Here is a 27314-nt window from a genome sequence, read left to right as displayed (position 1 = left end):
TCATTTGAATGATATGATGTGTGTGCGTTACCTAGCACTGCGCCTAGTAGTTAGTGGCACTCAATTAAAACAGTAGTGAAGGTGCTTGTGGTCTTATATATATACAGTTACCTCCTAATTGATTATAAAGGCAGTAATTTTCACCTTACCAAAGCCTTTCATTTTGCCTATCCCAACAAATCTAGAGTTAAAACATAGGAAATACTGGGTCATTGGAACTAGGAATTACCTGGCATTTAATCTTTCATGCTCACTTCTGGTTATAGCATTTATTAGTGTCTATATTCACATATAAAAAATGAATCTCAGAAATTTTCAGGGATTTGTATAAGGTATCCAACAAACCAGTAGCCAAGTAACAAAACACGTTGTTCAAATATCTCACATACAAATCTATTGGTAGATAGTTGCTAGTGATAAGAACTAATCCCTTTCCTGAAAAGCTACTTAAACAGCTACAACAACAAAAAGGTGCCAAATTGCCTTTTTTGCAGTAATAAAACTATCAAAAGAAAAGGAATCTGAAAGTATAAAGGAAAGGTCACTCTAGGGTTAAAACAAACATTAGTAAGTAAGAGAAAGATTTTAAAAAAAAAGGTTTAGCTTAGCAATTAGAGAAAATGATTTTGACAAGAAGGTCAATCAGACAAGGCCATCATTTGCCTAATAAAGTAGTGATACTACAGTCACCAAGCGCCCTTATGAAAATGCAGATGTATTTATGAACAGAAGAGCAAGGGTCCTATTTAAAGTAGGAGAAAGAGCAGTGACTCCAAAGGGTTCTTTGCAACCTTCTCATCTAGACACTATTAATGACTTGGTCAAACTAAATAAGAAAGTGAAAAAGGCTGAAATAAAATTCTCCTTCTACTAAGCTTCTGCTAAATGGTTTTGTCTAACAAAATAAAGCAAACAAGATATCTTGCTACCTTTGTAGTCTCTCCTAGTTAAAATATATTCTTTACTCTTATTAAATCCATTTATACATTTTCATAATGGATTAGTACAGACAACACAGACTACCTGCAAACATGCACTGTTTATCTTAGATCAAGAGGAGCTGGCAAAGTAGTTTTCATTTACAAACTAGGATAAGCTTCCACATGCCTTAAGCTTTAAAGTTTCTCGTTCTCAAATTATTTATATTTACATATTTGTTTTCTATATTATCTATATAATTGTTACTATATATTTATTTATATATTTATATAGGACATAATAATTTAAATGGTCAAAAGCCTAGAACTTTCTCCTAGCCATTTCCTTATCAGTAAGTCATCTTCTGTTTTTCAGTCTCCCACTGGCTTTAAGACTAACTTCTGGCTTCATTCTTGTCAAGTATGCATTAGTTTCACAACCCAATCCAGTCATCTTCTGATGGGTGACATTAAGAAATGTGAGTAAGGCCGGGATGCGCTCGGATTGATGCCAGGTTCAGAAAATGGAATTATAAGTGAGAACAATGCCAAGGTAAACTAAGCCATCTTTTACTTACAGCTGACACATGCTGCAAGAGACACATGACATCAATCATATCTGCGAGGATAAGGAGTCTGGTAACTGCAGCCAACAAGGCACGGGCAGCTTGAACCACAGCCTCCCTTTTTGGGAGATAACAGGGATCATCTGCAAATCTCTCAGCTGATACTTTCAGAGCTTCACCTGAAACACATAATCCCAAATAAGTTATACTTTAATTTCACTTAAGCCTGTTGCAGCATTTATCATCCAACCTAATTCCAAGTACATTCCATGACTAAGGATAATATTAAAATACTGTCACTTGACACTAGAACATTGTTTCTTAATAAACAATGCAGTTTCAAGCTGACATTTGTTTTTGATAAACGCTCTGGAGTTTGAGAAGCGGGATATCATTTTCCTGCAAGAAAATTGTGCTCAATTGACTAGCAGCATCTAATAAAATTGCTGTCAACTTCTGCATTTGCTGAATCTCATTTGCTGTGAAAGGTTTCATTACTAAGACTTCAATTGGAAACAATCTTGTTTATAAAAATAAGGTAAATCTTCACTGAGTTACTTTCCAATTTAATGGATGTTAGAAAAGAGCTAGCCTTTAAGATAGTAAGACAGCAGATCTCTGATAAAAGTTTAACATAGGCAGATTTATTCTAAACTGTCAATATAATGAACAAACTATACCCTAAACTTAGTCACAGAAATAATATTTCATAGTACTTGTTAGAGAAATATGGTCACTATTTTTAAGGTTTTTTTTCATTTAAAATGTTTTATTATAAAAGTAACAGGTACTCATTTATTTTCCAAAGTTCACAGTTCAGAAAGGTATAAAATGACAAGAAAAAGTCCCTCTTTACCCCACCTCCAGTACCATAATTGTTAAAGATTTACCACATCCACTATTTTTTAAATTTTTCAATTTAAACTTACTTTTATTATGAAAGCAATATGTGACTCATTACTTTTAAATAATTCACCATACTAAAGAGTATAGAGTGCAATTTTTTTTAAGTCTCCATACTAATCCCAAAAACATCCATTAAGTTCTTGTATATCTATCCAGAAATGTTTCTATGAATGTATGTATTATGTGGGGGCATATGTATACATGTACACTTATAAATTCATATTAGTTTTATTAGTATATTCACATATATTCATATACATTTATATATTTGAAAGATTTTATGTCATGAGAAAACATAGATAGGTATTATATGTTATAAAAGGAACATACAGAAGATATAGATTCTTTTCACAAACAGTGTTATACGAAAAACTTTCTACAATTTGTTCTTTTCACTTATCAATTTATTTTCTTTTCACATTGGGATACAGATGACCACGAGGCAATAGAGCAAAGAACTTAACAGTGTGGGCACAAGCCACTTAGCCTCTTTATGTTTCATTTTTCTCCACTGTAAATGGAGCTAATAATAATACCTACAATTTTTATGAAGATTAAATGAGAGCAGTGGTTGGAACTTAGTTAAAGACTTAATTAGCAGGTATTGTCATTCTTTTTAATGCTTGAATCAAGTTACTTTTTATTGATATACTACAACTTATTTTACCAGGCCCCCCTTTTTTTAGTAAGTTCTTTTTCCAGTTTTGTTGAGAAATAATTGGCATACATCACTGTATAGTTTAAGGCATACAGCATGATGGTTTGATTTATACATATTGTGAAATAATTATCACAGTAGGTTCAGCTAACATTCATCAACGCATACAGATACAATAAAAAGAGAAGAAAAGGGGAAAAAAGAAAAAAATGTTTTGTGATGAGAATTCTTAGGATTTACTATATTATCAATTCTATACATCATACAGCAGTATTAACTATAGTCATCATATTGTACATTACAACCCTAGTACTTATTTATATTATAACTGGAAATTTGTACCTTTTAACCACATTTATCTAAGTCCCCCTCCCCCCACCCTCCACCTCTGGTATCTGCATGTCTGATCTCTTTTTCTATAAATTTGATCTTGTTTTAGTTTTTGTTTTTCAGATTCCACACATAAGAGAAATCATACAGTATTTGTCTTCCTTTGTCTGACTTATTTCATTTAGCATAACGCCTTCAAGGTCCATACATCTTGTCTCAAATGGTAGGATTTTCTCATTTTTTATGGATGAATAATACTCCATTATATATATACCACAGCTTCTTTATCCATTCATCCATCAATGGACACTTAGGTTGTTTCCATGTCTTAGCTATTGTAAATAACACTTCTATGAACATGGAGATACAGATATCTTTTTGATTTAGTGTTTTTGTTTGCTTTAGATATATTACCAGAAGTGGAATTATTGGATCACACAGTAGTTCTATTTTTAATTTTTTGAGAATCCTCCATAGGGTTTTCCATAGTGGCTGTACCAATTTACAATCCTACCAACAGTGCATTAAGCGCTTATCAGATATATGGTTTGCAAATATTTTTTCCCATTCCATAGGTTGTCTTTTTAATTTGCTGATGGTTTCTTTTGCTATACGGAAGTGTTTTAGTTTGATCTAGTCCCACTTGTTTATTTTTTTTTATTTTGTTGCTTATGCTTTAGGTGTCATATCCAAAAAATCATTACCAAGGCCCATGTCAAGAAGATTTATTCTTATGTTTTCTTCTAGGAATTTCATGGTTTCAGATTTTACATTTAAGTCTTTAATCCATTTGGAGTTAATTTTTGTGAGTGGTGTAAGATAGGAGTCCAGTTTCATTCTTTTACATGTGAATACCCAATTATCCCAGCACCATTTATTGAAGAGACTGTCTTTTCTCCTTTGAGTATTCTTGGCTCTCTTGCCAAATATTAGTTGACTGTATATGCTTGGTTTATTTCTGGGCTCTTGATTCTCTTCCGTGTGTTTTTATGTACCAGGCCACTACTGAATACATAAATTATTTCCAACTTTTTCCTATTTCAAACAATACTACAAAGAACATCCATAACATATATCTTTGCATGCATGGGCAAATTTAGCTGTAACATAAATTCTTAAAAGCAGAATTGCTGAGTCAAGGGGTAAATGAACTTTAAGTTTTGATATACATTGCCAAAAAATTCTTCAAACACAGCCATTTCACCAACAACATATAAAAGGGCCTGTCTTATCTACTTTACTCCACCAATATTTTGTTTCCATTTATTCATGATCTTCAGCATAAAGAAAATGAAATAAATTATTGTTATTAAAAATAACAAAGAATAGTATCCCTTATTGCGGACAAAACCTGTGAAAAGGATCTGAGACATTCTCAACTTGTTAATATGTTATCAACACATTTAGCTCTCTTAAGCAATACCAAGTTAGGAACTCAGACTGTGAAGTCAGACACTTCTGAGATCAAATTCTTATCTGCCACTTCTAGTTCTGAGACCTTGGACACTTAAATACTTTCAGCGCCCTCATCCATAGGAAAGGGATAAAAATATTACTTATCTCATAGTGTTTCTGAGACATTTAAATGAAATATATTTTATAATATATATTTAGCACAGTATTTGAACATGAAAAGCACTCAACAAATATTAGCTGTTATTTTCTCAGGAAATTTCTAGTAGAGACAGTAAATTTTTAAGACCAGTAAATGGTGATTTTTATGTGTTTCTCTGTAAGTCAGAATTGCTGCTAGGAGACTGTGAAAACTTAAAGTGACCTCTGAAATTAAGAGAGCAAATGAATTCCCACAAAAAGAAGATTATCTTTTCTTGTTATGTGTCTGAATTGGAAAGTTATGATAGGCTTTGTAGAATACTGTCTTTGACTTCAAATACTAAAATTAAATATATATTTGAAAAGAATTATGTGTTCTTGACTCTAAAGACGTTAAGATGTTGAACAACTGGCTGAAGAGCCATACTCAGAAAAAGGTCATTAAACATTAAACAACTATTACAGTCTTTATCTCTGTTAAGGTAATATGAAGAGCCAGCCAAGTAGCATTGTTGGGAGAAAAAAAAGTCACTCCTGAAATACATTAATAAAGATGCGGTAAGTAAACTTTCTATTACTGGACTTACCACCCTCCATCCTCTGCAATACTTCCAATTCTTTTCAGCTGGTTTCAGTTCATAATTCTGGTTTCAACATAAACATCTATTAGCATCTGTGCTTTATAAAGTCTACATGTGGGGAGTCTATTCTTCTGAAATATAATTCCCAATCTTTCTTATAACACTTTTACCTTGAAGTTTAATAAATAAGAAATCTTACTTTTAAAATACATATAAATAAAAACTACATTTTTTCTTTAAGAAATCCCACTCCATACATAAAAGAAAATACTTTTTACTAAATATCATGAAAATACCACAAGAACTAGATTCAGAAAGTTTCTTTCTACTGGAGTCATTTTGTTCCTTTCCTATCAAACACGCTCTTTTTAATCTTCAAAAAATCCGTTATGAAATGCCTGCTTGAATATAGTACTGAGGTATAAACTTTACTACATTCAAAGTTCAACTCCACTTTCTAAAAGTGATTATATTGATTATAAACGTGCAAATCAAAGAAAACAATGTATAAGCAAAACATCCACAGGAGAAAGGGGAACAACGAAAATGAAAATGGGCAAGTACTTTGAAATTTGAAAGATCAAATTTCCTCCAACTTTTATAATTAACATTATATTTATGATTCAATTAAGGTTTCTAGTCATGCCTTTGGCCACCCCTCTATGTGTGTTTTAATATACCATACACATGTAACAGGCACTAGTACATATTAATTGATTCAATATATAATAACATACTCTGGTATAAAGAAATTCCCAGGCTGAGATTGGGCACTAGGGGGTTGGTTTTATTTGTTTTTAATTGGGAAACAGCCATTTAGAATATGAAAGCTCCTAAGAGGTAGGAGCTTAAATTTAACTTTGAAGCAGATTGATTTTGGGGGGAGGGAGGGCAGGGAAGAGGGGAGAATGACTTCAACTAGGTCCTAAACTTATGCAGATGTTTAAAAATAAGCAAAGACCCTCCTTTAAAATGTCTGAGCCAGTTTGACGGCAAGGAGCAAAAATGTTTTATATAATAAATAAAACCTTATCATGGCAAAGGGAAAGGCTGGAAAGCTAGCCATTGTGTGGACATGGGCTTAGGAGCTACAAGGACATCAGCAGAACCTATGGACTCAGAATATAGATGCCTACGGTTGCCTTTGTAAGCATGTGTTTTATTTCCCTTGCACTATCTTCAAACTCTCAATTAAGTCTTATTAAAAAGATATCTTCCTCACCTGACACAACAAAAAAATAGACAAAATATATGAAAACATGGTTGTAAAGGTAGTGGGTATTAGCCAACAAAGGACAGTATTCCCTGAGAAATGGTAAACAAAACAGGATGAGCCCTTTGATAGCCCTAGCTTACTGCCTTGAGAGACTTTTCAGACCACAGATAGGAAGGAGAAACTAAGACAGAGACTGGCGAACATTCTGAGCTAAAGAGACAAAGCTGAATGTCCAGGGAGATTGTGGCAGCTAAAGGACACAGGACAGAGAATGAGAAAGAAGAGAGCTACAAAGAAAGAGAACTCAGAAGCTCTGAGAGGCTCCCCCTTGAATATTCAGCTGGAGACTGATCAACCCATACATGGAAAGAAACTACCTAAGGCTAGGGAAAGAACCATCCAAAAGGATTTGAAGTAACGGTACTCAGCACTTACACAGAGCTGGGAATAGTGCTTGTTCCCACTACCAGAATGGAAAACTTCACGACTCATGGGACATTGAGTAGAGTACATAGAAGGGTCTTGCCTCAATAGTGGGAAAAAATTAGCCCTGGTCTCAGCATTGTCCCAGTCCCCCCTGACAAAGAAATTCAAAAGAGAGCAGAATTTCCACCTTAAAGGCCAATAGCAGTCATGCCTCAGAGAATCGCTATGGCCACGTAAAGGCAACACCAGGACAACATATGGAATTAACGAAAGTGGAAGGACATAGGCAACTTCCCACCAAGCCCTGTACCATTGAGAACAATCAAAATGAGTTGGGGAATATGTTGACGGAGCTAATTCCATAAAATTATAAATTTTATAAAATATAAAATTTGATGGGGTTAGTTTCTATAAAACTGGTGAAAACATCTCCTAATATCATAGTTGAGATATAGTAGAAGGTCTCATAAGAGACCTTCTCTTAACCATCTCTCTAGACAAATCAACTCTTTTTATTTCCTCTCTGCAACATATTAATGATCCCTCCTTCCTGTTCAATACCAAAGGATGATCTCAAGTATACTAGAGCCTTTCTGTTCCCACTAATTAAGGCATGTGAGTTGTAATTATAACTGTACTTTTATTAAGTATATAAACATCCAATAATAGTACAAAACAGGTCTGTCATTTCTTTGAAAAGTAATTTGAATGCTTAGAGACACTCAATAAAGGTGAGTTGCTAAAATTATTGTCAAATTGAATGTGGAAGAAAAAATGGTAAAAGTTGGGGTGCAGCAAGGGAGAAGATTATGAAATACCAAGGATTCTGCAGTTAGGCAGCTTCTCAAGTGTCATTAAGTTTTCTTCCATAAAAACACCAAAATAGGAAATCGAAGTCAGTGTATTAATAGTATGGGTGTGATTTAGGCAAAAGCGATTATATGAGACTCAATCAACAGACCTATACTAAAAATGGGCCTGGGCCGAACATCAAGAGATTGGCTAATGTTCATGTTATATTCATTAACATAAAACACTTAAGGTGTAGGGGTGTGTGTGTGTACAAAAACTAACGAACTTTTCACTTCCAATAATAAGTACTATATATTTGAAGCAAAAATTGTCTGTTGTGCCTTAAAACACTGGAAATAATCTTTAAATTTCAATCCTATTTAGGCAAATTTTAATTATATATTTATATGTAAAAATACATAACTCCATGCTTAAAAAACCTTTATTAATACCTTTTATGTGTAAAATATTTTATACAATATATCTATAAACTATCCTTCTAAATAAATTTCAATATAGAGCTTTTAAAATAGAGCTAGTGACTTCCCTGGTGGCGCAGTGGTTAAGAATCCGCCTGCCAATGCAGGGGACACAGGTTCCATCCCTGGTCCGGGAAGATTCCATATGCTGTGGAGCACCTAGTCCCGTGTGCCACAACTACTGAGCCTGTGCTCTAGACCCCACGAGCCACAACTACTGAGTCCACGTGCCACAACTACTGAAGCCCGTGCGCCTAGAGCCTGTGCTCCACAACAAAAGAAGCCACCGCAATGAGAAGCACGCATACCTCTTTCACAACAAAAGAAGCCACCGCAATGAGAGGCACGCGTACCACAAGAGTAGCCCCCGCTCGCCGCAACTAGAGAGAGCCTGCGTGCAGCAATGAAGACCCAATGCAGCCAAAAATAAATAAATAAATAAAATTTAATTTTAAAAAAGTTTAAAATAGAGCTATATGATGACACTTCAAATTTTTGAAGATGATGAATTATTTTTTTTAATTGCCAAAGAACTGACAAAGTAATTTCATGTCATATTTTAAACTGACAATAATTTTAAGGCAATAAAATACATAAAAAATATTTGAGTTTATATTTAAGATTGTACTTCCTACAGCATTATCTCCTAGTACTAGGAGTATCATATATTTAAAGCTATTTATTGTTAAAAAAAAAAGTGACAACAGAACATAGCAATCCATATTGTAAAACAAACAATAAAAAAGATAATAGTATGGATTTGCAGCTTAATTAAATGTTCAAACTTTGAGCTGAAATAGCTGCCCACAACTGCTATCTATTGAATTTTTCTCCAAATAACCTATTGACTAATACGCCACCAGTAAACATTTTCTATAATATTATTCTTGATGTCAATTTAATTCTTTTGAGAAGAAAAACGAAACCTTACAACTAAGATGTCAGGCTAAAGTTAATTATCCATTATTTTTCCCTTTCCTTGCTAAATCTGAGCAAACTTATTAGCTCTATTGTATTATGCTGAATTACCAAAACCTTGTAAGCTTGATTTTTTGATATTTCCTGAAAGAATCTCATTTTAGTGCTTTGAAATTGAAAATGGCAATACTATCAATTTTTTCTAAGAAGTGATACCTAACCCTTACAAAGAGCTCATTCACTCATATAACAAATACTTATTGAGCAATACAGTATGCAAAGCACCATGGAGTACGATGATGACTAAAACATGGACTTTGCCAAGTATCCCCAGGTAGGAAAACAAAGCACTTCAATAGGAAGATTCTTCTGTTTGGTTTTAAATGTCAACATATTCCCTTGAAGTATAATAAAATAGAATTCCATAGCACCAGAAAAACATACATATACATCATAATAACCCTTCATATGCACAGATCCTAAAGTCTTTACTATTATTTTTTAAATCATTAAAAAGTTCTAGAGTCCAGAATCCAGTTCAAGATGACAACATAGAAGGGTCTTGAGACTCACCTCCTCCCATGAACACACCAAATCTGCAGCTATATATGGAACAAAAAAAAAAAAACCCTAAAAGCTGTCTGAGTGACTCCTACTCATCAGGTGAACAAGGGAAGGCCCACATCAAACTCGGCAGGAAACGCTGGGACACAGTCTCACCATGAACCCCATCCTGAGCACAGCAACCCACAGTGAGGAGGGAACTCAACACCCGGAGCTTCTCCCTGAGAAGTGAAGAATTTGAACTCCATACCAAGCAACACAACTTTTAAGACCTGCAACTGAGAAACAAGCCCGCAACATATCTAGCTTTGAAAACCAATGGGGTTCACATCCAGGAGACCCACAAACCTACAACAAACTGAGAAATGGCCGTTAGAGGGTTTGTTTTTTGATTTTTTTTTTAAATTTTATTTATTTATTTATTTATGGCTGTGTTGGGTCTTCGTTTCTGTACGAGGGCTTCCTCTAGCTGCGGCGAGCGGGGGCCACTCTTCATCGTGGTGCGCGGGCCTCTCACTATCACGGCCTCTCTTTTCGCGGAGCACAGGCTCCAGACGCGCAGGCTTAGCAATTGTGGCTCACGGGCCTCGTCGCTCCGTGGCATGTGGGATCTTCCCAGACCAGGGCTCGAACCCATGTCCCCTGCATTGGCAGGCAGATTCTTAACCACTGCGCCACCAGGGAAGCCCCCGTTAGAGGGTTTATACGTGGACTCACCTGCCCCAGGGCCCAGCGCAGAGGTGCCTAGACTTTAGGTATATGAGGCTCACTTGCTAATCTTGAAGCATCTGCCTGAGGGGCAGGCATCTAATATTTCTAATTTAGCACACACCTAGGAGCCTGCTGGCTGGCAGGCACCATCTTCACTCTCTCCCTCTGCCTCACTCTAGTCAGCAGAGGCCATCTTTTTTTTTCATTTCTTTTTTTCCTGCAGGTGCCATCCATATGCTCTCCCTCTGCCTTATTCCAGTCAGCAGGCACAGTATTCACACTCTCCCTCTGCTGTCCCCCAGAGCACCAGTATCTCCCAGAAGGGAGCTTTTACACACATGTGGTGTCCAGGTTTTTATATATGGTGCTCCGGTTTTTGTGGCCGCCACCCAGGGTTTGCCCTTTGATTACCTGGCTCTGGAGGCCACGGGGGCTTGCAATCCTGGGTCTCACAGGACTGTAACAATCAGAGAGACAGTTCTTAGCACACTACCACCCCCAGGGCACAGCATAGAGAGCAGACTGAAACACAGTTTCAGTCTTTCTGTGAAAGAGGCCTATCCGCTTGTCCAGGAGCTTCAACCTGAGGGGCAGCCTTCTGGTTTGGCACACACCTATGGGCCTACACCAGGTGCTCTCAAGGAATGGAGGCCAGCAGACACAGTCTTTGTGTTCTCCCGCTGCCTTGCTCCAGCTCACAGGTATCTCCCAGAAAGGAACTTATTCCCATGTCTGGCACCTTGATTTTTTGTGGCTGCACCAAGGGACACCTTTACATTGCCTGGCTCTGGCGGCCGGTGAGACCTATGCTCATGGGTCCCACAGACTGTAACCAATGAAGAAAGGTTTATTAAATGGCTACCACCCCCAGGGCACAGCAAGAGGCAACAGACCCAGGAACTCAGTCTTTCTGTGAAAGTGACCTATTAGCTTATCAGCATAGCTGCAGACTGAGGGACAGGCTTCTAATTAAACACACATCTAAGGACTGACTATAATCATTTCAAGAAACCGCAAAGGGCAGGTGCTCTCTTTGCACTGTCTGCCAACTGTGCTCCAGAGCACTAGTACTTCCCAGAGGGGAGCTTTTACATGTATCTGGTGTCTCAGTTTTTGTGGCTGGTGACCAGGGAATGCCCCTTGATCACCTGGCTCTGGTGGCCAGGGAGGCTTGTGTTCTTGGGTCCCAGAAGATTGTAACAATCAGAGAGAAAGTTATTAACAGACTACAAACCCCAGGGCACTGCACAGACAACAGACTGAAACAGAACCCCAGTCTTTTTGTGAACAAGGCCTGTCTGCTCTTCCTGGAGCTTCAGCCTAAGGGGCAGGCTTCAGGTTTGGCACATATCTAGAAGCCTACAAAGGTGCTCTTAGGGAACATAGGCCAGTGGGTGTCATCTTTGCACTCTCTCTCTGCCTTGCTACAGCTTGCTGGTATCTCTCAGAAAGGAGCTTATATACTATACTCATCTGGAGCCCCAATTTTTGTGACTGCCAACCTCGGAATACCTCCAGATCACCTGACTCTGGTGGCCAGCAGGGCTTCACTTGTAGTCCCACAGGGCTGTATATATTTGCACACTTTAAAAGCTGCTGCCTGCGGGTCTGGCTTCCAATCAGCTTGAATCTAGGTGCTGACTGAGATCCTACCCTTTGGGACCCTGACAGGTATTGGCATACCCTTAACTACTGGGAGCCACAAAAATAAAATAGGCTGCTTGTACAATCACCAAGGTTTAAGAGACAACCAAGAGCTAGGTCAGGGTTGAATGATAAGGTTCATCTCCTACACAAGGCCACTCTATCCAGTCTAAGAGAGGTAGCTGCTTCAACTAATGCATAGAAACCAACACAAAGAGTCAAGCAAAATGAAGAAATAGAGGAATATGTTCCAAATGATAAAACAAGATAAAGCTTCAGGAAAAAAAAAAACTTAACGAAACATAAATAGGTAATTTACCTGATAAAGAATTCAAAGTAATGATCATAAAGATGCTCATTGAACTCAGGACAAGAATGGTTGAACACAGTGAGAACTTCAACAAAGAGAGAGAAAATATTAGAAAGTATCAAACAGAAGTCACAGAGTTGAAGAATACAATAACTAAACTGAAAAATACACTAGAGGGGTTCAGTAGAAGACTAGACAAAGCAAAAAAAAAAAGGATCAGTGAACTTGAGGACAAGGCAGTGGAACTCACCCAATCAGAGCAGAAAAAAAAAAAAAAAAAAGGAATAAAGAAGGAAAAAGATAAAAGTAAAGATGGCTTAAGGGACTTATGGGACAAAATCAAGCAGACTAACATTTGCATTATAAAGGTCCCAGCAGGAGAAAAGAATGAGAAAGGGCCAGGAAACCTAGTTGAAGAAATATGGCTGAAAAACTTCCCTAACTTGGGGAAGAAAACAAACATCCAGATCCAGGAATCCCAGAGGGTTTCAAATAAGATGAAACCAAAAAGATTCACACCAAGACCCATTAGAATTAAAATGTCAAAAGATAAAGACAAGGAGAGACTCTTAAAAGCAGCAAAAGAAAAACAACTTGTTACATACAAGAGAACCCCCATAACACTATCACCAGACACTGTGCAGACCAGAAGAGAGTTGCATGATACATTCAAAATGCTAAAAGAAAAAAAAGGTTCCAGTCAAGAATACTCTACCCAGCAAAGTTATCATTCAGAATTGGAGATATAGTTTTCTAAGACAAAGGAATTCATCACCACTAAACCAGCCTTTTAAAAATGTTAAAGGGACTTCTTTAAGGTGAAAAGAGACAAGTAACCAGAAACATCTGAATTTATAGATCTCATTAGTAAAGGTAGTAGATTAATCACTTATAAGGTTAGTATGAAGGTTAAAAGAAAAAAGTAGTAAAACTAACTATACCTTCAATAATTCATTAATGAATACACAAGATAAAAAGATACAAATTATGACATCAAAAACATAAAACATGGTGGAGAGAATAAAAATGTAGAACTTTAAAATATGTTCAAACTTAAGTTCAACTAAGACTGTTATCAGTATAAGATGTTTTGTATAAGCTTCACAGTAACCACAAAGCAAAAACCCTTAGTAAATACACAAAGACTGTAACAGGAGACAAAGAAGGTTGTTATATAATGATAAATGGATCAATCCAACAAGAGAATATAACATTTATAAATATTTATACGCCCAACATAGCAGCACCAAAATATATAAAACAAATATTAACAGATCTGAAGGGAGAAATCGGCAGCAATACAATAATAGTACTTCAATATCCCACTTTCAAAAAAGGATAGATCATCCAGACAGAAAATCAATAAGAAAACTTTGAACTTAAACTACATATTAAACCACATGAAGTTAACAATATTTACAGAGCATTCCATCCAAAAGCAACAGAAAACACATTCTTCTCAAGCACACAGACAACATTTTCCAGGATTGATCATACATCAGGCCACAAAACAAGTCTTAATAAATTTAAGAAGCATCAAGCATCCTTTCTGACAACAATTATATGAAAATAGATACCAATTACAAGAGGAAAACTGAAAAATTCACAAACATGTAGAGATTAAACAACATGCTACTGAACAACCAATAGGTCAAAAGGAAATCAAAAAAATACCTTGAGAGAAATGAAAATGGAAATACAACATACCAAGACTTATGGGATGCAGTTCTAAGAGGAAAGTTCATAGCAATAAAGCCAGTAGTAAGAAATGAAAAAGACCTCAAATAAATAACCTAACTTTAAACCTCAAGAAACAAGAAAAAAATGAAGCCCAAAGTTAGCTGATGGAAAGAAATAGCAAAGATTAGAGTAGAAATAAAGAAAATAAAAACTGAAAAAAAAATAGAAAAGATCAATGAAACTAAGAGCTGGTTTTCTGAAAAACCGGCTAGTACTAGTACCTATTACTAGTAAAGAGATGGAATCAGTTAATTAAAAACCTCCCAATAAAGGTCCAGGACCAGATGATTTCACTGGTGAGTTCTACCAAACATTTAAAGAAGAATGAAAAACAACCCTCCTCAAATTCCTCCAAAAACAAAAGAGGATGAAATACTCCCAGAGACCAGTATTTTATTTCACAAAGAACATATTTTTCCAGGCCAGAATTACCCTGATACCAAAATCAGGCAAGGACATTACGAGAAAATAAAATTACAGCCAATATCCATGATGAACTAGATATAAAAATATTCAGCAAAACATTAGCAAACTGAATTCAACAATGCATTAAGAGGATAATACACCATGACCAAGTGGGATTTATTCCAGGAATGCAAGGATGGTTCAACATTCACAAATTGATCAGTGTGATACACCACGTTAACAAAATGAAGAATAAAAATCATATGCTCATCTCAAAAGATGCAGAAAGAGCATTTGACACAATTCATCATCCATTCATGATAAAAATAACTCTCAATAATGTGGGTACAGAGGAACATACCCTAACATAATAAGATCATGTATGACAGGCCCACAGCTAACTCATCATACTCAATGGTGAAAAGCTGAAAGCTTTTTCTCTAAGATCAGGAATAAGACAAGGATCCCCTCTCTCAGCACTTCTACTCAACATAGTATTGGAAGTCCTAGCCAGAGCAATTTGGGAACAAAAAAGAAATAAAAAGTATCCAAATTGAAAAGGAAGAACCAAAACTGTCTCTATTTGCAGATGACACAATATTATCTATAGAAAACCCTAAAGACTCCAAAAAACAAATGTTAAAACTAGTAAATGAATTTACTAAAGTTGCAGGATACAAAATTAACACACAATGGGATTTCCCTGGTGGCACAGTGGTTAAGAATCTGCCTGCCAATGCAGGGGACATGGGTTCAAGCCCTGCTCTGGGAAGATCCCACATGCCACAGAGCAACTAAGCCCATGCACCACAATTACTGAGCCTGTGCTCTAGAGCCCACATGCCACAACTACAGAGCCCACATGACACAACTACTAAAGCCTGTGTGCCTAGAGCCCATGTTCTGCAACAAGAGAAGCCACCGCAATAAGAAGCCCATGCACTGCAACAAAGAGTAGCCCCCACTCGCCACAACTAGAGAAAACCCACACACAGCAATGAAGACCCAATGTAGCCAAAAATGAATAATATAAATATAAATAAATTTGTTAAAAAAATACACAAAAATCTGTTGCATTTCTATACACTAATAATAAACTATCAGAAAGAGAAATTAAGAAAATCCCATTTACACTTGTTCAAAAAGAATAAAATACCTAGGAATAAATTTAACCAAGGAGGTAAAAGACCAGTGCACTGAAAACTATAAGACACTGATGAATAACATTGAAGGCTCAAATAAATGGAAATATATTTCATGCTCATGGATTGTAAGAATTAATATTGTTTAAATGGCCATATTACTGAAAGCAATCTACAGAGTCAAAGAAATCCCTATAATAATTCCAATGGCATTAAAAAAAAAAAATTAAAAAAAAAAAAAATTCCAATGGCATTTTTCACAAAACTAGAACAAACAATCCTAAAATTTCTAGGGAACTACAGAATAACTCATAGAAAAAACAATCTTGAGAAAGAACAAAGCTAGAGGCATCACACTTCCTGATATCAAACTATATTACAAAGTACAGTAATTAAAACAGTATGGTATTGGCATAAAAACAGACACACAGATCAATGGTACAGAATAAAGAACCCAGAGATACATCCATGGTCAATTAATCTACAACAAAGGAGCCAAGAATATGCAATGGGGAAAGGACAGCCTCTTAAATAAATAGTGTTGGGAACACTAGACAAATACATGCAAAAGAATGAAACTGGACCACTATCTTACACCATACACAAAAATCAACTCAAAATGGATTTAAAGTCAGAAAGAGAAAAACAAATACTGTATGCTAACACATATATATGGAATCTAAAAAAAAATGGTTCTGAAGAACCTAGGAGCAGGACAGGAATAAAGACACAGATGTAGAGAATGGACTTGAGGACACGGGGAGGGGGAAGGGTAAGCTGGGATGAAGTGAGAGAGTGGCATTGACATATATACACTACCAAATGTAAAACAGATAGCTAGTGGGAAGCAGCCGCATAGCACAGGGAGATCAGCTCGGTGCTTTGTGACCACCTAGAGGGGTGGGATAGGGAGGGTAGGAGGGAGACATAAGAGGGAGGGGATATAGGGATATATGTATATGTATAGCTGATTAACTTTGTTATACAGCAGAAACTAACACAACACTGTAAAGCAATTATACTCCAATAAACATTTAAAAAAAAAAAAGGACTTAAAAGCCTTGAACCTGAAACCATAAAACTCCCAGAAGAAACTATAGGCAGTAAGTGCTTTGACTTTGGTCTTGGCAATGATTTTTTGGATTTGACACCAAAAGCAAAGGCATAAACAGCAAAAATAAACAAGTGGGACTACATCAAACTAAAAAGGTTTGTAGAGCAAAGGTATCCACCAACAAAATGAAAAGGCAACCTCAGGAATGGGAGAAAACATTTGCAAATCATATATCTGATCAGGTTTTAATATCCAAAATACATAAAGAACTCATATAGCTCACTAACAAAAAAAAAACTGATTTAAAAAGTAAGAAAGCAATCCCATTTACAATCACATAAAAAAGAATAAAATACCTAGGAGTAAATCTAAATAAGGCGGTAAAAGATGTGTACTCAGAAAACTGTAAGATACTGATGAAGAAACTAAGGAAGATACAAACAGATGGAAAGAAATACTATGTTTATGGATTGGAAGAATTAATATTATTAAAATGACCATACTACCCAAGGCAATCTACAGATTCAATGCAATCCCTATCAAAATACCAACGGCATTTCACAGACCTAGAAAAAATAATTCTAAAATTTGTATGGACACAAAAAATACCCCAAATGGCCAAAATAATCTTAAGAAAGAAGAACAAAGCTGGAGGTATCATGCTTCCCAATTTCAAACTATAATACAACGTTACAGTGATCAAAACAGCATGGTACTGGCACAAAAGCAGACACATAGATCAGTGGAACAGAATAGAGAGCCCACAAATGAACCCATACTTATACAGACAAAGGAAGCAAGACTATAGAATGGGAGAAAGACAGCCTCTTCAATAAATTGTGTTGGGAAAACTGGACAGCTACATGCAAAAGAATCAAACTGGACTACACTCTCACACCATGCACAAAAAACAAATTCAAATGTAAGACCTGAAACCATAAAACTTCTAGAAGAAAACATAGGCAGTAAGCTCTTTGACATTGGTCTTAGTAGTATTTGTTTGGATATGTCTCCTCAGGCAAAGGAAACAAAAGCAAAAATAAACAAATGGGACAAATCAAACTAAAAACCTTTTGCACAGTGAAGGAAACTATCAACAAAACAAAAAGGCCACCTATTGAATGGGAGAAGATATTTTCAGAAGATATATCCAATAAAGGGTTAATACCCAAAATACACAAAAACTCATAAAACTGAACATCAAAAAAAAAAAAAAAGCAAGCAACCAGATTAAAAGACAGGCAGAGGATCTGGATAGAAATTTTTCCAAAGAAGACATACAGATGGCCAACATGCACATAAAAAATGCTCAACATCACTAATCATCAGAGAAAAGCAAATCAAAACCACAGTGAGAAATCACCTCAAACCTGCCACACGGCTATCATCAAAAAGACCACAAATAACAAATGTTGGCACAGATGTGAAGAAAAGAGAACTCTTGTACACTGTTGGTGGGAATGTAAATTGGAACAGCCACTGTGGAAAACAGTATGGAGGTTCCTCAAAAAACTAAAAGTAGAACTACCATATGACCCAGTACTTTTATATATATATATATATATATATATATATATATATATATATATATATATATATATATGTATATGGAAGAAAACAAAAACACTGATTGGAAAAGACACATGTACCCCAATGTTCATAGCAGCATTATTTGCAATAGCCAAGATATGGAAACAACCTAAGTGTCCATCAACAGAAGAACAGATAAAGAAGATGTGGTATACACAGACACACACACACACACACACACACACACACACACACACACACACTATGGAATACTACTCAGCCATAAAAAATATAAAATTCTACCACTTGTAAAATCATGGATGGACCTGGAGGATATTATGCTTAGTGAAATAAGTCAGACAAAGACAAATACTGTATGTTACCACTTATATGTAGAATCTAAAAAATAAAACAAATGAATGAATATGACAAAACAGAAACAGACTCACAGATATAGAGAACAAACTAGTGGTTACCTGTGGAGAAAGGCGGAAGGGTAAGATAGCGGTAGGTTATTAAGAGGTACATACCACTATGCATAAAATAAGTAGGCTACAGGGATATATTGTACAACACAGAAAATATATCCAATATTTTATAATAACTTTAAATGGAGTATAATCTATAAAAATTTTGAATCACTATGTCATACACCTGAAACTAATACAATATTGTAAATCAATTATACTTCAGTAAAAGTATTTTTAAAAAGAAGAAAGGTATATGCACCCCTTTTTTCATTGCAGTATTATTTACAATAGCCAAAATATGGAAGCAACCTAAGTGCCATTAGTAGATGAATAAATAAAGAAGATGTGATACACACACTCACACACACACACACACACACACACACACACACACAAAATGGAATATTACTCAGCCACAAAAAAGAATGAAATCTGCCATTTGCAACAACATGGATGGACCTAGAGAGTATTTTTCTGAGTGAAATAAGTCAAACAGAGAAAGACAAATACTGTATGATTTCACTTATATGTGGAATCTAAAAAACAAAACAATTGAACAAACATAACAAAACAGAAACAGAGTAATAGTTACAGAGAACAAACAGGTGATTGCCAGAGGGCAAGGGGTGGGAGGGAGGAAAGAAATAGATGAGGAAGCTAAAGAGGTACAAAATTCTAGTTGCAATAGAAATGAGTCATAGGTTTGAAAATACAGTGTGAGGAATATAGTCAATAACTATGTAATATCTTTGTATGTACAGTGACAGATGGTAACTAGACTTATTGTGGTGATTATTCTGAAATGTATAGAAATATCAAATCACTATGTTGTTTAACAGGAACTAACACAGTGCTGTAGGTCAATTATACTTCAAAAACAAACAAAATCATAGAAAAAGCGATCCAATTTGTGGTTATCAGAGGTGAGGAGGGGGAAGTGGGGGAACTGGATGAAGGTGGTCAAAAGGTACAAACTTCCAGTTATAAGATAAATAAGTACCAGGGATGTGATGTACAACATGATAAATATAATTAACAATTAACACTGATGTATGTTATATATGAAAGTCATTAAGAGAGTAAATCCTAAGAGTTTTCATCAGAAGAAAGAGATTTTTTTTACATTTCTTTAATTTTGTCTCTATATGAGATGATGGATGTTCACTAAACTTATTGTGATAATCATTTCATGATGTACGTAAGTCAAATCATTATGCTGTACACCTTAAACTTACACAGTGCTATATGTCAATTATATCTCAATAAAACTAGAAGAAAATAATAAAATAAAACAGCATTTCAGAAAAATTAAATTTTTAAAGAAACAAGTTAAGTACTGTCCATGGTTGGTGGAAATATAAATTGGTGCAAACACTATGCAAAGTAGTACAGCGGTTCCTCAAAAAATTAACATTAGAACTACATATGATCCAGCAATTCCACTTTTCGTATTTATCTGAAGGAAACAAAAACACTAACTTGAAAAGATCTACACCCTCATGTTCACTGAAGCGTTATTTACAAAGCTAAGACATGAAAACAACCTAAATGCCCATTGATGGATGAAAGAATAAAGAAAATGTGGTGTATATATATTAAATGGAATATTATTCGGCCACAAAAAAAGAAGGAAATTTTACCACTTGCAACAACGTGGATTGACCTTGAAGGCATTCACTAAGTGAAATAAGTCAGATAAAGACAAATAATGTTATGATATCACCTATATATGGAATCTAAAAAAAAAAAATTGAACTCACAGATAGAGAGAACAGATTGGTGGTTGCCAGAGGTAGGGGGTGGGGGTAGGCAAAATGAGTGAAGGTGATCAAATGGTACAAATTTCCACTTATCAGATAAATAATTTCTGGGGAAGTAATGTACAGCACAGTGACTAAAGTTAATAATACTGCATCATATATTTGAAAGTTGCTAAGAAAATCTTGAAAGTTCTCATCACAAGAAAAAAATTGTAACTATGTGAGGTTACGGATGTTAACTGAACTTATTATGGTAATCATTTCACAATATATATATCTATCAAATCATCATGTACACCTAAAACAAATACAATTTTATATGTCATTTATATCTAAATAACTGGCAAAGTATTCCTTTTCTTGTAATTGCAGTGAAGAAATAAATCTTTAAAATTCAAAAAAAAGTTATATGAGGAAAAAATGAAAAATAAGAGTGACTACACTGAGGCACTGTTTGGTCATTTTAAAATAAGATCACCAGTTCTGACTTATAACCAATCTTAACAAATCTCCATTAATATTTAAGTAAGTAATAAGTAGAAGTCATACTTCACTGTGCTAAAAAACTCAAAGTCCCACAGCTGTGATCAAAGCAATAAATGTCTAGCAAACTTATTCTTTCAAATATCATCTTATTCACAGCAGTGCTTTTGCACAGGAAAGGAAACCATAAACAAGATGAAAAGACAAGCCTCAGAATGGGAGAAAATATTTGCAAATGAAACAACGGACAAAGGATTAATCTCCAAAATATACAAGCAGCTCATGCAGCTCAATATCAAAAAAACAAACAGCCCAATCCAAAGATGGGCAGAAGACCTAAATAGACATTTCTCCAAAGAAGATACACAGATTGCCAACAAATACATGAAAGGATGCTCAACATCACTAATCATTAGAGAAATGCAAATCAAAACTACAATGAGGTATCACCTCACACCGGTCAGAATGGTCATCATCAAAAAATCTACAAACAGTAAATGCTGGAGAGGGTGTGGAGAAAAGGGAACCCTCTTGCACTGTTGGTGGGAATGTAAATTGATACAGCCACTATGGAGAACACTATGGAGGTTCCTTAAAAAACTAAGAATAGAACTATCATACGACCCAGCAATCCCACTACTGGGCATATACCCTGAGAAAACCATAATTCAAAAAGAGTCATGTACCACAATGTTCATTGCAGCACTATTTACAATAGCCAGGACATGGAAGCAACCTAAGTGTCCATCGACAGATGAATGGGTAAAGAAGATGTGGCACATATATACAATGGAATATTACTCAGCCATAAAAAGAAGTGAAATTGAGTTATTGTAGTGAGGTGGATGGACCTAGAGTCTGTCATACGGAGTGAAATAAGTCCGAAAGAGAAAAAAATACCATATGCTAACACATATATATGGAAGCTTAAAAAAAAAAAAAAAATAAGTGGTTCTGAAGAACCTAGGGGCAGGACAGGAACAAAGACGCAGACGTAGAGAACGGACTTGAGGACATGGGAAGGGGGAAGGGTAAGCTGGGACGAAGTGAGAGAGTGGCATGGACATATATATACTACCAAATGTAAAATAGCTAGCTAGTGGAAAGCAGCCGCATAGCACAGGGAGACCAGCTCGGTGCTTTGTGACCACCTAGAGGGGTGGGCTAGGGAGGGTGGGAGGGAGATGCAAGAGGGAGGAGATATGGGGATATATGTATATGTATAGCTGATTCATTTTGTTATAAAGCAGAAACTAACACACCATTGTAACGTAATTATACTCCAATAAAGATGCTAGAAAAAAAAAGAAAAAAGATGTGGCACATATATACAATGGAATATTACTCAGCCATAAAAAGAAATGAAATTGAGTTATTTGTAGTGAGGTGGATGGACCTAGAGTCTGTCATACAGAGTGAAGTAAGTCAGAAAGAGAAAAACAAATACCGTATGCTAACGCATACGGCACATACTAACACATATGCATATGGCTGATTCACTTTGTTATACAGCAGAAACTAACACAACATTGTAAAGCAATTATACTCCAATAAAGACGTTAAAAAAAAAAAGTCGAATTTTTCCCAATTGCAATTAAAGTGTTCATTATGTAGAAATGACAGAAATGATTTGGGGCTTAATTGTATAGTCTTAGTTCACATAAAACTCACAAGGAAGTCAAAGTGGTTAATTGTACACACTGAAAGTATAAAGTCAAACCAACAAGCATAAAAATATATTGGAAATAACATTTAAAATTCTGAAAAATTATGACAGTAAATACATTTCATTCACAATAGCATCATAAGAGTAAAGTTCTTAGTAATAAATTTAACAAAAGTAGTGCAAGACTTGTACATTGAAAACTACAAAACATTGCTGAAGGAACTTAAAGACCCCCCCCAAAAAAAAAAAAGGGAATGATATCCCATGTTCATGGATGAGAAGACTTAATATCTAAGAAGACTTAGTATATCCCATGGAAATACTCCCCAAGGTGGTCTGCAGATTCAGTGTAATCCCTAACATAACCTTTTCAGCTCTTTTGAAGAAACTGACAAGCTGATCTTAAAATTCATATGGAAATGCAAAGGACTCAGGATAGTCAAAAGAAACTTGAAAAAAAAAATGAGCTAAGTTCGAGGAATCACACTTCCTCATCACACTTCCTCATCACACTTCCTAAGGGTGATTTCAAAACTTAGAAGCTGTAGTAATCAATAGAACTGATATCCCAGAAATAAACCCTTACTGATTTTCAAAAAAGATGCCAAGAAAACTCAGTGGGAAATTAATAAGTATTTTCAACAAATGGTGCTGGGACAATTGGATATCCACATTCAAAACAAATGAAGTTGGACCTCTACCTCATACCATATGCAAACGTTAACTCAAAATGATCTCAGATCTATGCCAGAGCTAAAACTATAAAACTCTTAGAGAAAATCACGGGAGTAAAACTTCATGATCTTAGGTTAGGAAATAATGTCTTACATGTGCTACCAAAGCAATTTTTTATTTTTTATTTTTTTTAATATCTTTATTGGAGTATAATTTCTTTACAATGGTGTGTTAGTTTCTGCTTTATAACAAAGTGAATCAGTTTTATGTATACATATATCCCCATATCTCCTCCCTCTTGCGCCTCCCTTCCACCCTCCCTATCCCACCCCTCTAGGTGGTCACAAAGCACCCAGCTGATCTCCCTGTGCTATGCAGCTGCTTTCCACTAGCTACCTATTTTACATTTGGTAGTGTATATATGTCAGTGCCACTCTTTCACTTCATCCCAGCTTACTCTTCCCCCTCCCCATGTCCTCAAGTCCTTTCTCTATGTCTGCGTGTTTATTCCTGTCCTGCCCCTAGGTTCTTCGGAACCATTTTTTTTTTAGATTCCATATATATGTGTTAGCATACAGTATTTGTTTTTCTCTTTCGGATTTATTTCACTCTGTATGACAGACTCTAGGTCCATCCACCTCACTACAAATAACTCAATTTCCTTTCTTTTTATGGCCGAGTAATATTCCATTGTATATATGTGCCACATCGTTATCCATTCATCTGTCGATGGACACTTAGGTTGCCAGAGCAATTTTTTAAATGATACATTAGACAATCAAAAATTAAAACTTTTGGACCCCAAATAGCCAGAGCAATTTTCAGCAAGAAGAACAAAGCTGGAGGTATCACATTCCCTGATTTCAAAAAATATTACAAAGCTATAAGTAATAAATACTGTATGGTATTGGCATAAAAACAGATATACAGACCAATGGAACAGAATACTGAGCCCAGAAATACCATACATATGCAGTCCAATGATCTTCAATAAATGTGCCAAGAATACACAATGGAGAAAAGATATTCTCTTCAATAAACAGTTTGGAAAACTTGGATATACATATGCAAAAGAATGAAATGGACCCTTTTCTCACACCATATACAAAAATCAAATCAAAATGGATTAAAGACTTAAATGAAAAACCTGAAGCAATAGGACTCTTAAAGGAAAACAGAGAAAAAAATTCTAGACATTGGACTGGGCAATGATTTCTTGGATATGACATCTAAAGCACAGGCAACAAAAGCAAAAATAGACAAGTGGAATTACATCAAACTAAAAACCTTCTGCAAAGCAAAGAAAATAGTTAACAAAATGAAAGGCAACCCATGGAATAGGAGAGATTTTTAGCAGACCATATATCTGATTACGGGTTAATATCCACAAAAAAATAAGGAATTCCTACAACTCAATAGCAAAAAACAAGTGAACAAACAAACAAATAACCCAGCTGAAAATGGGCAAAGAAGCTGAATAGACATTTCTCCAAAGAAGACATACAAACGGCCAACAGGTTTTTGAAAAGGTACTCAACGTCACTAATCATCAGGGAAATGCAAATCAAAACCACAATGCAGGGCTTCCCTGGTGGCACAGTGGTTGAGAGTCTGCCTGCCAATGCAGGGGACACGGGTTCGAGCCCTGGTCTGGGAAGATCCCACATGCCGCGGAGCCACTGGGCCCGTGAGCCATAATTGCTGAGCCTGCGCGTCTGGAGCCTGTGCTCCGCAAGGGGAGAGGCCGCGATAACAAGAGGCCCGCGCATCGCGATGAAGAGTGGCCCCCACTTGCCGCAACTGGAGAAAGCCCTCGCACAGAAACGAAGACCCAACACAGCCATAAATAATAAAATAAAAATAAATGAATAAATAAACCCAAAGTTAAAAAAAAAAAAAACCACAATGCAATATCAGTTCACACCTGTCAGGATGGCTATTATCAAAAAACCAAAGGACAACAAGTGCTGATGAGGATGTAGAGAAAAGGGAACACTTGCACGCTGTTGATGGGAATCTAAATTGGTACAGCCACTATGGAAAACAATATAGAGATTCCTCAAAAATTTATAATTTATCCAAATTTATCCAACAATGCCAAATTGATCCAACAATGCTACTTCTGGGTATATATCCAAAGAAATTTAAATATGGATCTCATAGAGATACCTGCACTCTCATGTTCAGTGCAGCTTTATTCACAGTATCAAAGGTAAAGCAACCTAAATGTCCATTGACAAATAAATGGATAAAGAAAATGTAGTATATACATACAATAGAATATTATTCAGCCTTAAAAAAAGAAGGAAATCCTGCCATTTGCAACAACATGGATGGACATGGAGGGTATTTTTCTAAGTGAAATAAGCCAGACACAGAAAGACAAATTCTGTATGATCTCACTTATATGTGGAATCTAAAATAGCTGAATTCATAGAAGCAGAGAGGAGACTGGTGGTTGCCAGAGGCTTGAGAGAGGGGGTAAAGGGGTAATGTTGGTCAAAGGATACAAAGTTTCCGTTGTGCAAGATAAAAAAGTTCTGTATGTCTACTGTACAACATAGGCCTATGATTAGCAATACTGTACTGTATACTTAAATTTTGCTAAGAGAGTAGATTTTATGTTAAGTGCTCTTGCCACAAAAGGAAAAAAACAAAAAGCAAATAAAAGGGGGAGGGAGGAAACTTTTGTAGGTGATGGATAAGTTTATGACATTGTGATGATAATTTCACAGATGTATACTTATTTTCAAACACACCAAGTTGTGTACATTAAATATCATAGTTTTTGCATGTCAGTAACACCTCAGTAAAGCAGTTTTTTAATTTTTTAAACTTTTGGACTTCAAAAAACATCAAGAAAGTGAAAAGACAAACCACAGAATGGGAGAAAATATTTGTAAATCATATATCTGACAGGAGGCTTATATCCAGAATCTATTTAAAAAATATTACAACTCAATAATAAAAAGACAATCCAATTTTTAAACAGAAATAGGATCTAAATAGACATTTTTCCAAAGAAATATAAATGGCCAATAAGCACATAAAAAGATTTCCTCTCAAAAATATAATCTAAATTATTAAAGCTTAATTTAAAATGTACAAGCATTTTAGTAAAGCCATTTGTATAGGTTATTTTTTCACTGTTTAAAGATAGGTACTTTTTTTAGTAGTCAAAAGCAAAGGACTAAAAGCTTACCTGTACCTGAGATAAAAGACAATGAATATATATATATATATATATATATATATATATATATATATATATACACACACACACAATATACTATATATATATATATATACAATATACTATATATATAGGAAATTGTCACTATAATAACTGTTATGTACAGTGAATAATTATTATAAATGAAGTAGTAGAAAAGCAGTATTAGAAGTCAGTCAGAAAGAAAAAAACAAATACTGTATGTTAATGCACATATATGGAATCTAGGAAAATAGTACCGATGAACCTAGTGGCAGGACAGGAATAGAGAAGCAGACATAGAGAACGGACTTGTGGACACAGGGTGGGAAGGGGAGGGTGGGACAAACTGAGAGAGTAGCATTGACATATATACACTACCATGTGTAAAATAGATAGCTAGTGGGAAGCTGCTGTACAGCACAGGGAGCTCAGCTCAGTGCTTTGTGACAACCTAGACGAGTGGGATGGGGAGAGTAGAAGGGAGGTCCAAGAGGGAGGGGATATAGGTATACATATAGCTGATTCACTTTGTTGTACAGCAGAAAGTAACACAACATTGTAAAGCAATTATAATCTAATAAAGATGAAAAAAATAAAAATAAA

At 35.5% G+C, this 27314-nt stretch overlaps 1 protein-coding gene across 4 annotated transcripts in view; it reads right to left on the bottom strand.

Annotated features, from left to right (window-relative positions):
* Window positions 1-27314, bottom strand: part of CTNNA3 (catenin alpha 3) — a 1736704-nt gene that overhangs the window by 1555678 nt on the left and 153712 nt on the right. For all 4 annotated transcript variants that reach the window (XM_059899110.1, XM_059899114.1, XM_059899112.1 and 1 more), the window contains one exon: window positions 1496-1662. In XM_059899110.1, coding sequence (XP_059755093.1) covers window positions 1496-1662 — 167 coding nt within the window. The remainder of the gene's footprint in view (window positions 1-1495; window positions 1663-27314) is intronic.

The sequence above is a fragment of the Balaenoptera ricei genome, chromosome 16 (assembly GCF_028023285.1).
Source record: "Balaenoptera ricei isolate mBalRic1 chromosome 16, mBalRic1.hap2, whole genome shotgun sequence".
Taxonomy (NCBI): domain Eukaryota; kingdom Metazoa; phylum Chordata; class Mammalia; order Artiodactyla; family Balaenopteridae; genus Balaenoptera; species Balaenoptera ricei.
Note: the sequence above shows the minus strand (reverse complement) of the source record. Positions and strands in the feature narration are given on the sequence as shown.